The sequence below is a fragment of the Phalacrocorax carbo genome, chromosome 1, assembly GCF_963921805.1.
Source record: "Phalacrocorax carbo chromosome 1, bPhaCar2.1, whole genome shotgun sequence".
Taxonomy (NCBI): Eukaryota; Metazoa; Chordata; class Aves; order Suliformes; family Phalacrocoracidae; genus Phalacrocorax; species Phalacrocorax carbo.
In genome coordinates, this window is record NC_087513.1 from 37805897 (window position 1) to 37820442 (window position 14546).

Sequence of the window (14546 nt, forward strand, 5' to 3'; positions counted from 1 at the left end):
TGCCTAATTGGGATGCAAATAACCTGGAAGAAAAATGCATACAGCAGAGTGGAGGATTGCTTTATGAGCTTTATCAAAATCATTTCAAAGGCAATGGGAGTCTCTCAGTTGGTGCAGGATGTAGGGAGTTTGGCACTTGCACTGCAGGATGAGGCCAGGCTCCTCGGCAATGTCTTCAAACTGCAGAAATACTCCCTTGGTGAAGACTGTACTCGTGGTCTTACAGTGGCCAAGCTTGGCTCATCTTGCTAGTCTGTATCAACAACACTCACATCTTTCTGAGATAAAAAGGGGTATTGCTTGAATATTCCGGGGAACTGTCAAGCTCTAGCCCAAGGGTGATGGCAATACCAAAACTGTCAGGAAGGGTACAGTTTTATCTCTACGGTTTTAGGTAGGAACAAAGATAAAGTCCCCAATCCTCCAAACAATGTGCATGTTTAAAAAAATTAGTAGCTTTATTGATTTCAGGAAGACTCTGCATGTGCGTAGGTGGCCACGTGTTTCCAGCTTAGTAAAAGAGGAGACAAGCACAATCTCCTCATTCTGTCCCCTTTCTATCCTCCTTCAAAATAACATAGGTCTGATTGCTCCGACCACAACCCCCAGATGGAATGGGGGAGGTAAACTTGCTCTGGGTTCTGTTATCTTCTGACTAGTCCAAGTATGGTAGACGAAGACCATGGATTTGGTGCGTGACTGCAAGTGAGTGAACATGTGAGTAAGAAAGCAATTACATGAGTTATTTTTAGTTTCCAGGTATCCCTTTCATTTTGAGGATTTCAGATGAATGAGTTGCACCAAGGGTTGGGCAGAATTAAGAATTTTAGGAGCTGGAAAAGGATTCCTGACAATGCCGTCTAAGCTTGTATCTGCCGTAGCAAGTTCATGTCCCCATGGCATTTCTTCACCAGGAGATAGAGTGAGGCTGTTTAGCTGGCTCCTGTTTGTTTTCAGTCTGCACTCATGTGCCTGTGTGGCTGGAATGACCTTGTTTGAATTAACAAGTCACTGAGTATGAATCAAAGGGTAATTGTCATTGCTGCCAGTGGTACTAAACAGACCTGAGCTATTAATTCAAGACAAATGGGAGAAATGAGTAAACAGAAAGTTTACTAGTGCAAGGAAACTACAGGCCTGGGTGGATGTTCTGTGTTGGTTGTATTTCAGCTTTATTGCTTTGCTTTGATCATTTGAAATTACCACTGTTTTCAGCTAGAATGTAGAAAAAACTAAAGCCACCGGATTTCTGAATTATTTTTTCCCGATTTTAAAGGGACAGTCTGTTGCAAACTGTCTTCCTCCGCAACTTGTTTTTGGGTAGTCATTGCTATGCAGCCATAATGTGCATAATGAACATCATGGAATAATTATATTTCCTTGTAAATATGTTACAAGTAAGCTATATCCAATGAACCCTTTCAGATTTCAGTCCTAAGCATATCCTAAGGTTTAGTATGTCCCTTAGGGACTAATCATGGGTAAAGCTGTGTCCATGGTCAAGCCTTTACAGGATCAGGGCTGGCACTTGCAAAGACATGTGGGGGTGGAAAATAAGGGGAGAGAGTGAACCACAGGACTCCAGAAGTGACCAAAAAGGTTCCTGAAGCAGACAGGGGCTGCAATCTTGCAAATTCATAGCAATTATAAATACTGCTAGGGTCGTTAATGAAACTCTTCCTGCAAAACACTGGGCACATCAGGGGTTATTAAGGCAGGTTTAGAGGGAGGTAAGGAAGTTTAGGCCCCGTGCTGACCCTTTCCCTCCCACATCCTATGTCCCACTGCTTCCACCCTGCTAGCGGCTGCTGCCCACAGCTGCGGGGCCACCGGAGATCCTGCCTGCCAGGGCATATAAGCACCCTTGCAGGGTTTCTCTCAGGGGGGGACCGAAGTCTGGGGAGGTAGAAAAGGCAAAAATCTATGGACTGTTCTCTTGAGATCTCCCCATTACTCTTTTTATTTTAATAGAAACGTAGTCTTAAATGCTGCAGGACTCTCCAAGTCCATGACCTGTCTTCTAGCTTTCCTGCTCCTTTGAACCAGTGCCTTTTGATGTAGTCTGGCAAAAATCTGGATAAAAGGTCTAAGATTCAGTGTAGATCTGAGCATCTTGGTCCTGGGGCTCAAAGCCACATTGCTGGCCAAGTGAACGTTTAACAGCTTTCGTGTTTTAATGAGTCCTCCCAGGTTCTATGTCAGAGGGCTGAGGACATGTTTTAGAAACATGTAAACATCATGCAGTTGCTGATGGAGTTAACGTAAACTCTATAGGATGTTTTATCGGTTGTCCCTTTGTTTAGTCTGGGAAGAAGAATAATGGGGGGAACAAAAAGAGTCCTCAAGTACCCAAAAGGTTGCTATAAAGAAGGACTTTTCTCCCTCTCTTTCTTTTGCTAAGAAGCAAAGGGCAAAGTAAAGATTTTAAATGGGATGTTAAAAAAAGCTTTCTAAATAAATAGCTTAAACACTGGCAGGGATGACCTATGGGGGAGATGTTACTGTGTTTCAAGAATGGGTTAGCCAAAGGTCTGTTAAGGGGTGGTGTGAAGTCCTTGGTTCTTCTTCAGAGCAAATTACTGAACTACCCCTTGTAATTCTGTTCAACCACACTTCCCTGTGGTATTCTGATGACTTCAGTAAAGCAACATTTTAATACAAATAAACAAATGAAGCTGCAGGGCCTTGTGAAACCGTCCGCCTATATGAAATTCAATGTCTGTTTCTAAGGGGTATTTCAGTTATGGTAGTTGAAAGTCCTACTCCTTGCCAGGTTCATAAAATTATTCGCACTTGTTTTGCTGTTCAGGAAGTTCAGCTTTAACTTCCACTTTTCTAGAAGCTATGCCTGATGTTTCATATCTCTGAACTGACTCTCCAAAACCACAAAGTGATTTAAAGCTGAATTTTATCCTTGAACGTAACAGTGATTTTAAATATTGTTTTTCCCCCTACACAACAAAAAGCTATATATGACACAGGTTGTCTTTGCCTGTGATTGCTTTTTATTAATAGTTTATTCATGAGCCTCTCGCTTTGGAACACAGAGTGCCCATTACTATTTTTGGTTGTGTTACTTGAATCACCACTTTTAACTGGCTTGAATGGGCTATAGTTTAAAAATATTCTGAAATTCCACCTGTGTCAGCAAGCTTTAATAAAAAACCAAAAAAGTTTCTTCTCCTTTTCTTCACGGGTGCATTTATAGCACTACTTGCTACTTGAACTTTGTTCATTTAAGAAGAAAACATCTCCTCCTTCTTGCTGGTTGCCTGTGTGATCCCATGAGCGCTGATTGCCAGCTTTATTTCTCACTGGGTTGAATTATTTCTTGAAAGGACTGACTGAGAGCCTCACAGTGCTTGTTGATGTTTTAAATCTCTCCTGTGCCACATTCCTTGGCTTTTAACTTCATCATTTTAACCTAATGCTTCAATAATTCTACTTAAGAACAAGTATGCTTTCAGAAAGCTTATGACTAACTTTATCTTGAGACATGGCTGTCTTTGTTTTCATTATGCAGTGTTATTTTTTTGTTGTTGACTATTTAAGAGGCCTGTCAGAGTGAAGAAAAAATAAGGCAAGGCTGGTACTGTAGAGGTTTCAATGCAGCACCTAACAAAGAACCTTGGATGAATCTTAGCTAGGTAAGATCGAGAAGTCAATTTGAGAAGGTAGAAGAGTAGTTGTCTGGGGACAGAGATGTTAGAAATCTGAACGGAGTGTAGCCTGGTAACAGTGAAATCCACAGGGGTACCAATTAATCTTTAAGTATCAGCCTTGCAAAATACTTGATAGGATTTGGATAAGTTAATTGCAAGCGCCAAGCAAATCAAAATTGAAAGGCATCACATCTGTTTGTACTTTCAGGTGAATTGTTTGATTCAGTGTCACGTCTGAAAAAAATTAAAGTAAAAAATAACTGTCAAATTAAAAATTAAAAATCAAAGAAAAAAATCTCTGTCAAAATCAGTAGGCTTAAACACAGCTGTCATTGAGGAGTGAATTCATATTGGAAGATATATCACAGAGAACTTAGACGTATTTTCTCCATCATTCTTTGTTGAAGCAGAAGGAATGATACTGTAAATCTTTTGGTGTTATCAATATAAATCATGCTTGACAGACAAGGTGAACGCCATGCCTTGCTGCCAGAGAAGATACAGACTCAAGCCCAGGACTTGTAACTGATCTTGGACAGATGGATTCAAGCTCATTTGCAGCAGTTTATTACCTAAATGATCCTCTTTGCCAGCTCCATCGTCCACCCAGGCACTATCACGTTTGAGGCTGCAGCCAAGCAAACAAGCTACCTACACAGTGCCTTTTGCTGCTGGGGTGTCCATCAAATGTGCCAGGGGGATATATTTAAAAACACCTTTGTAGTTTGAAAATGCAAATCCCTTTTTGTAGCACACCCGAGTCGTTTAAAAACCTTCATCTTAATCATGATCGTCATCAGGGGCGTTATAGCCAAAAGCTTTGTAAACTGAGGTTGCTGGGTCTTGGGCAGGTTCAGAGGCAAGCCCAGCAGATTGCTGGTGGGGCTTCCTTTTGACATGGGACTGGTCTTGGCAAGCCAGGTAACATGAAGCTCATTTGTCTAAAGCAAGCATTTTAATACGTTTTAGTCACATTCAAGTAGCTTGGCATTCAACCTAAAGCTATCTTGAATACCATGGGGCTTCACAGTGCCAACAAGTAGGCTCGACACATTCGCATCTACTCAATTATTTGCTTTTAAAAGCTATGCAACCTTCTAATCTGCTAGATGCCAGAACTTTCATACAAAAATCTGGGAGAATCAGATTGATGGGAAAGTAAGGATTTAACACCTTCCAAACTGATTAATAGGGTTTAGTTCTCAGTGTGAGTTGTTTTGCAGGTGTTGAGATGACTTCATCAATATGTATGACATACTGGTGTGGGAAGAGCACCTAACCCGCAGAAACAGACCCAGTCCCCACTGGGGTGGGGGGGTAGGAACGGCCACACATAGCAGATGAGGAGTTTGTGAAGGGACAGCAAGGTGGGGATGGGGAAGAGGGAAAGGAGACGTCAGCTGATGGCATCCCAGGTACATCTGTGGCCAAGTACTGAGACCACAGGAACTGGGTGTATTGGCTTAGACTGTGGCTTGGTAAACAGGCAGCCTCAAATCTGTTCAGTCCAAGACTGTGCTGTTGCTGAAAGGTGTCGCCTGCTCTCCTTCCTGATCCCCACAGCCTCGTCTCCCGGGGTTTGCGCCAGCAGCAAGCAGCTGATGTGACTCACTTCCCCCTGCCATGGTACAGGGGGTGGGGGGGACAGCAGGAACACTGGGCTGAGACTGTGCAGGAAAGGCAAGTCTGCTTTTTTGGGCAGCTGCGTAGCTTTAGGAAGCCGTACCTTAAACCCAGTATCCTGCCCATGACAGTGACCAGCCCTAGATAAATTAAGAGAAGACATGAGAAACTATGAAGCAGGTAATTACGGAGTGACTTGGCCTTCAGGCATTGTCTGTCATTTCCTCCATTAATGACAAGTTTGATGTACGCCCTGCATCTTATCAGAACTTTTGTGCTTTTAAATATGTTTCTTAGTTGCAGCCCTGGATGTTCTTGCTATCTATACACATATCTAATCTCTGCTGAGTCTTCACAAGCCTCACTTTGCTCCTCCTTACATCCTGGGGCCATGAATTCCATTGACTTAATAGTCTGCCGGGTTGATGACGAGAGGCCAGGGCCAGCCACCCACAGCAGCTGCGGGAATTCAGGGTTGTTATTGCTCAGTGGGATTGGGTCTGCTACCAGTTGCAAAGCTTAAATTCAAAGATTAGTGGAAGAGTGAAGCAGGAGAGGCTTGCAATTATTTTGCTATTGGTTATTCTTTAATAACTTTGTTCTTACAGGCACATAGGAGAGTCAAATCAGGTAATTATCAGGGAAAAGTTTGGGAACCTCTTTCTTTAGCAAGGCCCAACTTAAAATCTTAAAACTTCCAACTCCCTCGCTGCTTGTAATTCAGGAGGGGGGTGCTGAGGTGCCAGCACAGAGGGCAGGAGGGGGGTCAGGAACCCCAGCCCACGCCCCTGCTTTGAGCTCCCACCCCCCGCTCGCGGCCGTCGGGCCCCAGCACCCGCCTGCTGGGCTCGCCGTGCCGGCGGGACCCCCCCCCCGCCTCATACCGGGCCGGGGTTTCGGGGCCAGGGGGTGAGAAGCAGCCCCCCACCCCTTCACCTGCCACCCGGGGCGGGCCTCCCGGGGGGGGGGTGGGGGGGAGGCGGGGGGCGGGCGGGGCTCCGAGCGGTGCTGCCCGCGGAAACTTGGGCGGCAGGAAGGGAGCGGAGCCGGCAGAGCAGCGGCTCCTCCTCCTCCTGCGCCCCGGGCCCGGCGGCGCTGGGAGAGGAGCGGCAGCGGCGGGGCCCCATGCGGCGGCCGGGACGGCGCTCTCCGCCGCCCGGCCCCAGCACCACCACCACCACCACCAGCCGCCGCCGATGACCTGGACCAGCAGCATGAGCAGCGGGTACAGCAGCCTGGAGGAGGAGGAGTCCGAGGAGTTCTTCTTCACCGCCCGCACCTCCTTCTTCAGGAGGCCGCCGGGCAAGACCCGCGCCGCCCCGCAAGTAAGTGCCGCTCGCCGGGCTGAGGGGCTGCTGGGCCGGGCTGAGGGGCTGCCGGGCCGGGCCGCCTCCTTCCCTCCCTCCCTCCCTCCCTCCATCCCTCCGTCCTTGGCCTCCACGTGTCCGCCGCTCCCTCCCCCACGGGGAAAGGAGCCGCCCGGGACGGAGCGGGGGGGAGGCGGCGGCGGGGAAGGGCTTCGCTCACCCCGGGGCTCCGAGCCCTGCTCGGGCCGAGGGTCGGTGCGAGGAGAGCGGTGCCGGCTCCCGGAGCCCGCCGGGCTGCCCCGCTCGGAAGGCGGCCCGAGGGAGCCGGGCTGCAAGTGTGACCCGGCGGAGCCCGGCGGGCTGGGGATGTGATGGCAGGAATCACATGTTTCTGCGGTGAGTAACTGTGCTATCAGCCCTGCTGGCGGCGCTCGGCTGGGGCACGCCAGGGTCTGCCGCTCCGCTCCGAGCTCGTTTCGAGGTGAATGACAGCCTCTTCAGCTGTTTTGTTGGCAGAGGAAGGCCCTTAGAAGTTTTTAAGTGTCTTGGTTTAAGCATTCAAGCTCAGGAAATCAACTGCAAGTGGGCTTTGAAGTGAAGAACTGATTAGAACCAAAGCAAAAACCCCAAACCAACCCCTTTTGTGGTTAGCGTTGAAACTTCAGTGGAGGACCTCGGGGGCTGCAGGGAGAGCGGGAAGCGTTGGTGTGTTGAGGAAGCCTTGCCAGAACAAAACCAGCCCCTCTCTCCTAGGAGCAAAACTCCCGTCAGGGATACAAAATGGAAGAGTCCCTGTCCGATCCAGAGCAGTCGTTAAGCCATATAGGGTAAATGCCACGTTTCTTTAGCTAAGCAGTCCAGCCCCCTCTCATTTTTCTCTTCCCAAAGTGCAGGATTTCTTTCTAGAGGTGGTTTGTATCTTTGGAAACTATAAACTAGCGAGCTCGTTCTGTTTATGCTAGCTCTTCTTCCCCTGCTCCCACCATTGGCTGCGGCTTCTCTCTGTTTCTTTGTACAAACTCTTGGTGGTTTTTCCCCACTGCGCTTTGGTTTCGATATTGCTGCTGCTACGGAGACCTAGTTATAAACTTGCTTGTCAAAGCCTGGAGACCTCAGGTGCCTTCTGGTCCACCCAGGGGGCTTGTCAAGACCCATCGTTCGTTGCCCACAGCTGTTCTCTAGGCGATGTTTTGGTGCAGAAAGCCAACCCTTGTTTCTGTCTCTCCGAGGTTCTCCATCTGTTGTGCCCTGTTTGTGATTTGCTTAAAACTTAAGCCCTCTAACTGCCCCTCAGGAAACTCCTGCTCCCGTTCGAGGAAGTGCACAGAGCTTTCTCGAGCTTTAGCTTCCTTTGCAAGGTTTGGCAGGGAGCCTGGGCGCACCCTCTCCCTGCACCTGAGCTCGGGCATCTTGTGCAAATAGGCTGGGACCAGCTTTTTATCAGGTCGTGGCTGCTTCCCCAGGGTGCTTCTCACTGCACCCTTCCTCAGGGGTTGTCTTTTTCTCATCCATCTTGAGTTTCAGCCTCCCACTAACTTGAGACACACTGTGGGAGTTGGCAGGTCGTGCTGAGTGTCCTTGAATTTCATCTGCTAACCTATTTGGCCGGTGGTGGCTGCCACCTGGCCGTTACAGAGGACGAGGAGGATGATGACCATGGCACGACAGTACTGTGTTAACAGATACCACCTAGCTGCGGTCAGGCTGTGTGTAGCTGCTGTGTCATGAGAGGTCAGAAGGCCCAGGTCTTGATTCAGATCCTAAAAACATGTGTGTGTCTTTATAATGGTGTTGCAGGAGTTGTCTTACTAAATACTAGTTGTATAAGTAGTAAATTGTGCAAACACGTAAATAGCTGTATGTGAGTTTGACGTTTCCAAGTAAGGGGGGATGGCAAAAAACCCTTAAGATTTGATGTTGTGCTCTAGTAATGTTTCCCAAAAGAATAGTGCAGTGAGGTGCTGCAGGGTATGTGCTTAAGTATTGAGTAGCCTGGAACAAATTCATCTGTATTGCTGACTCTGCAGTGTTAGAAATGCTCAGCTAAATGTTTCTAGTCATGAAGTTATTACCAGTTGCTCTGAGCTGCTGAGTTATAAAGAAAAAAAGAATCCCCAAACAATGCTGAATGTAGATTTCGACAGTCATGTGGCCAGTAAGAGTGAGTTTTCCCTTCCAGCAATAACAATCATAATAAGCCTCTTTGTACGGATGAGGATGTTACTTTTGGTTTGTGTTTGAGGTTTAGTCAAAAAATGCATACTATGTCCCCTTGAGCGAAGAGAGAAGAGGGGAGCTGTTAGTTATTGTTTCTGTGTCTTTCTCAACTGTCCAGATATTAAGTTTTGCAGTGTGGGTTCTCTTTTCTTTCTTTTAGAAGGCTTTTAAGTGCTAGCAATTACTTCTATCCCTCTGTCTTGGCTCCTTCTGCCCCCTTTCTCACAGGGAAGAAATTGGTTAGAGATTTTGGCTCGCAGTTGCGCCTGCAGAAAAACTCAGTAGTAGTATTTGGACTTGTTATATATGGATTTCGGAAAAAAAAAAGAAGAAAAAAGAAAATTAAGTAGGTGGGCGAATTTTTATCTTCCATTTAATGGGGCAGGGATTGGCTTACTTATGTACCTCAGTTCTTGCAGCTAAGACATGATTAATGGATTGATACCAATTCTGGTGTAAAAGTGTTGTGGTAGTACCTTTGGGCCTTGCCTAAGATGCTTAATATTCTGTTGATTGGTTCAAGATTTGTCTGTTCCTCTCTGTCTACCACTTTGTTGTGGTTTAACCCCAGCTGGCAAGTAAGCCCCACCCAGCAGCTCGCCCGCTCCCCCCTGGTGGGATGGGGGAGAGAATCAGAAGAGTAAAAGTGAGAAAACTTGTGGCTTGAGATAAAGACAGGTTAATAGGTAAAGCAAAGGCCGTGCACACAAGCAAAGCAAAACAAAGAATCAGTTCACCACTTCTCATCGGCTGGCAGGTGTTCAGCTATCTCCAGGAAAGCTGGGCTCCATCACGCGTGATGGTTACTTGGAAGGACAAACAAAATGGTCTGGAATATCCCTTTGATCAGTTGGGGTCAGCTGTCCCAGCTGTGTCCTCTCCCAGCTTCTTGTGCACCCCCAGCCCACTCACTGGTGGGGTGGTGTGAGAGGCAGAAAAGGCCTTGGCTCTGGGTAAGCACTGCTCAGCAGTAACTAAAACACCTCTGTGTTATCAACTCTGTTTTCAGCACACATCCAAAATGTAGCCCCATACTAGCTACTATGAAGAAAATTAACTCTATCCCAGTCAAAACCAGTACACACTTCTAAAAAATTGAAGCATAAAACCCATTACAGCGTATGACAGGCAGTGTGGTGTTTTGAGGCCAAGCAGTGGCCCCAGAGTGATTTCTTAAGCAAGAAATAATTTAAACTGAGGGCAATGTGCATAAAATGGAGGTTGCTTTATGCTGTGTTGCTGCTTATGAAGGTTCAGCTTTATTTAAGGTTTTTCATCTTCTGTGGCTGTTGCACAATTCAACTGTCAGAGGCTAGATTAAGCTCAGTGTGGCCTTGTTTCATGCTTGCAATGATTCAGTAAATGAGAAAGGAGGAACTGTAAATATTTTTGTCCTGCCAGTGTGACTACTCATGTGAGGTAAAGTTATCCTTGCTTTTGCAAGATCAGACCCGTGCTTCTGTATGATCAAGCCTTTGGAAATTGTCCATTCCCCCTAGAGAAAATGCCAGAAGAAGATGTTTTGCAAACTTTTGAAAGCTGACCCCTTTGTCTCCCTCTTTCCTCCCGCCCATCCCCATCCTTTCAGGAAAAGTGAAAACAGTCATGCCTGCTCTTGCAAGCCCTACCATATGTTGGAGGGATGCGCATCTTCCTGCATATGTTTTCTACACGTCCCTTCCCTGTGCCAGTCCCCTGCATTCTCCGACTTCAAATGGTGTTGATGTAAATCCTCGCAATACTTCTCCTTTCTCAGGTGGCTTGATGGATGGCAGCTTTCCAGGCGCTGTGGTTGGTGCATGAGTTAGTTCCCAGCCTTGCTAAGCTCCTGCCTTCCGTGAGGATCTCTGCAAACACCTGGGGACATCCCAGTGATTGGTTTTGCCTGCTCTGCATTTCAGTATCCCCTGTCCCTGTAATGGTTAGAGAGAAATATCTCATGTTTCTGTAACTGTCCTTACACATGAGGGGTCTGTGAGAGAGGCCACTGCTGTGCTTTGGGAAACAGTGCTTCAGAAGCTGGCGGTGCTGTGAAGATCATGGATCCCAGCTGTTAGAAGAGGGCAAATCCTGCAGCTTGTATTCAGCATCTGATCATGAATAGTTTGCACACAAGATGTGAGAGCTCTGCTTCAAGCCTAGTGTAAAATAGCTTGGAGATAAGAAGGTTGGCACTTGGATACTGCTCCTCTCTTTAAAGGAAAAAGCAACTGTGTGTTTATCCTGTTTTTCACCGTTTCATATAGGTCTGTAAAGGTGCCTGCAAGAAAAATGCAACTGCTTCTGTTGGCAGTTTCCAGAAATGCATGCTGTTCCACACCTGAGAACGTGCTCCTTGACTTGCTCTCAACACCGGTCCTTCCCCATCCAAAGTCCCTCTCTTCCCCTTGCTGGTCTCAGTCTTTACAGCTTCCAGACCCGCTGTCTTAGTTCCTTCCCCCGCACCCGGTGCCCCCTGCCATGTTGTTGTGTTTGTGGCTGTCTTTTCTGTACGTCAGTGGAATTTGCAGGTGTGGTAATGGGGGTGGGAGAGGAAATTCATTAAAAAAAGCTGGAAATGGAAAGGGGATATGAAAGAGCAGCGGATGTATGAAGGGGAGAGGCAAAAGTCAAAGGGTGAAAGTCCCTAAAACTAGTCCTGGCAGGGTAACCAGACATCTCTCATTCCACTGTCAGAAGAGGAGGTTTGCAGGGAAAGGTGTAGCAATTTCTTTTTTAATGGGTGAGCTGGTACAAGTGTGAAAAAGTAGACAAACTTCTGGGTGCAGAAGCCCTTTTTTAGGTCTGTTCCATGTGAATTTGCAGAGCCTTGAGGCATTTCATTGAGAGGAAGAGAGACAAAATAGGTGTCTTATTTGGGAACAAAATTGTTTCTAGGGGTGAAATGCAATTTGTAACTGCTTGAGTCTAGCTAGGTTGGCTTTGTGTTACCAGTGTCTGTTATTAACAAGTTTCACGTTGTTTGGCCGTTACAACTCTTCCTGGGTTTCCTTTCAGTAACATTCCCCAGGGAAAATGGCTCTCCTGGCTACCAGAACAAATGAGGTTTCTAATTATAGGCTTGCTTTGGAGCCAAAAAGTTTAGGTTTGTGTTTGACGTGTAGTCATGAAACTTAGTTTAAATAAACCCCACCAAAACTAAAAATATCCAGTAGTGTTTCATTCTTATCTTTTTTTTTGTTTAATCCATTTGGCAGTCAGTAAATATTATGGGATAAATATTGTCACAGCTAAAATACTTGAAAGTTAAGAGCTGAAGGAATGAGTGGGGTAGAGATTGTGTCTATTTTAAGCCCACGTCACTGTCAGAGGAAACTAGTGGTCCTTATTTTGTGTTTCTGTCGTGCTCTTCTCTTGGAGTGCTTGATGTGGCGTGTGTGCGTCAGTAGCTTGCAAGAGTGTGGTGGCCATTTTGGGGTGAACTCAGAGTTTCCTTCTGGTGTCTGACAGTCTCTGGAGGTGAGATGGGACTTATGCTCTGTGCAGAGGATACTGATTGTTCTACACTAGTTTATCATTGCAGTTGGTTCTTAGAATCATAAATTTAAATTTTGAATACTTAAATATAGGAAATGGTAACTACTAACACACAGAAAATTAAACTAATTTAGGAGAGTTGGATTAATGTACTGTCCCAAGAAGAGTTCAAGTCACTAAAACATCTAATGAGTGCTATCAGGTTCAGCAATTTAAGTGTCATAAGTGCAGTAACAGTGGCAGGTAGTATTGAGATTAGGTGACTAACTCTTATCTTTCCACTTTCTTCTTTAGTCTACTGTATTAATACTATATTAGGTGCATCTCAGGCAGTTGCTCCTCTGCTGGTGCTCCAAAAGTTTATGCTAACAATGTGTTACTGCTGTTGTTATTGATATTTGTTTGAATGTCACCAGATAAACACTGGATTTTATTTTTTCTTTTTTTTAATACTTTGATTCACCTGTCTGTGTTTTGGAGTACAGTAGCTAGGCAACATCAGGTGTACCTAGTATGTATGGATGTTTTGCAATCTTAAGTAATAATGTAATTGAGTTGGGATAATCCTGTGGCTTTATCTAAGTGCAAAGGCAAAAGGACAGAACTGCTGGAACTTTGGACTTGCATTGAAGTTGAAAGTACTGGGCACCTGTAGCCTTTTGGTCCAAAATGTTTAGACTTCTAGACTTGGGTGTCTTCAGACTCATGAATAGATCTGCAGACACAAAGAATTTTGTTTAAATTGAGGACTCTGACCTCAAGAAAATGCTCTGCAGAGCAACTGACCTGAGGATCATCTGAGTACAGGAAGGAGATTAAAAAAAATTTAAACCAAAATAGAAAAACCCCAACAACAGCTATTTAAGGAGGGAGAGAATTTGGTACCCTGTTTTCTTGATTTTGTGTTTCAGCTGTAGACCTGTGTGTAAGAACAATATCAGAGTAACTATTTTGGAAGAGGTTCTTGCTGGTTAATATTAAGCCACTGTGAAAGCAAAAATACAAAGAAAAACTGAAGTAAAAACAGATAACTGCAGATTGTCCCTTGTGTAAAAAGCCAGCGGCACCGGTGTTGGATTACGAGTTGCAAATAAACCGATTAAGAGAGGATTTTAGATGTAGTAGATCTGTAATGCAGCATTTGCCTGTGACAGTACACTTGTGAGCCAAGCCAAGCAACGTAAGCGTCAGGAAGAGAGAAGTGAGAGTGACAAGTCTGTCGTTCGACTCTCCTCACGGACAGGCTGCAAAGGCCCCGGGGACTTCTGGAGGCTGAACACCGGGCCGGGCTGTTCAATATATACAGCACTTTCCTCCTAGGTAGAAATAATAGGGGGTTTGCTTATGTATTTATATGCATAATTTTTAAAAAATGTTTTTATATATACACGGAGAAAGATTTGTACCTTTTGACACCAACGTCCAGGAAAGGTAGTAAACCAGTATGTCCCACAGACTTCAGGGGCGTGCCCCAGTGAGACTGAAGCTAGCACAGGGTGCTGTCATCCCCTCCAGTTTCAGTGCAGTGCCTACCTGACTATGGTATTGTCAGGCTTTGGTATGAGTTGAGACGCCTGTAACGAAGCCCACACGTTTTTGTAGACAGGTATGAATTGAATTCGGTTGAGTAATTGCTGCCTTCATTTCAGCTTTTTGGCGTACTTGCTCTTTTGCGAGGTCGATGAAACACTGCAGATGGTTTTGAGGAGAGTGCTTCCTATGCAGACATGTATTTGGCTATGCTAAGTAGCCACATGTGATTTATGTAGCAATTAAGATCCTTTTGTAGTTACTCAACTGTGTGTGTGCTGGAGAAGAATTCGTGTTCCCGTATACACATGAATTTACGCTGTACTGAAAATAATAGTAAAAGCAGCGGTGGCTCATCTGCCTCACAGGAAGCATCAGGCGTTAGTGTTGGGTATGTAGGAGTTCTTGGTGTGCTAGCTGTCAGCTTCTCAGTCTCGCTCTTTACCCACTAAGTAATTGTGGAAAATGCTGTTTGCAAGTGTGTTTCTTTTAGAAGTTATATACAATAATACGGTAGGGGTAAATTACAAAGGCAGTTGTCTGTAATCTTTTGTAGTTATCCGTAATTAGGACCGCTTGTCTTGTGCTCTGTCTTCTAATTGATCCGAGGTGTGATCAGGAGCATGGAGGTGCAGTCTAACAATGCTGTACTCTTCCTCATCATGCACAGTCCTCGTAGCTTGTGTTTGCAGTACCCAGTCAATATGGTATCTCTAAAGCCTGATCAGTA

General features: G+C 45.7%; 1 protein-coding gene across 2 annotated transcripts in view; it reads left to right on the top strand.

Moving 5' to 3' along the window:
* RASSF3 (Ras association domain family member 3) overlaps positions 1–14546 on the top strand; it is a 78583-nt gene that overhangs the window by 18104 nt on the left and 45933 nt on the right. Inside the window, exon 1 of one of the 2 annotated variants that reach the window (XM_064448673.1) lies at positions 6298–6610. The exons of the other annotated variant lie outside the window; for it this stretch is intronic. Within the exon in view, the coding sequence (XP_064304743.1) occupies positions 6482–6610 (129 nt within the window). The 5' untranslated portion in view covers positions 6298–6481. Of the gene's footprint in view, positions 1–6297; positions 6611–14546 lie in introns of those variants that run through there. 2 annotated transcript variants of the gene reach the window in all.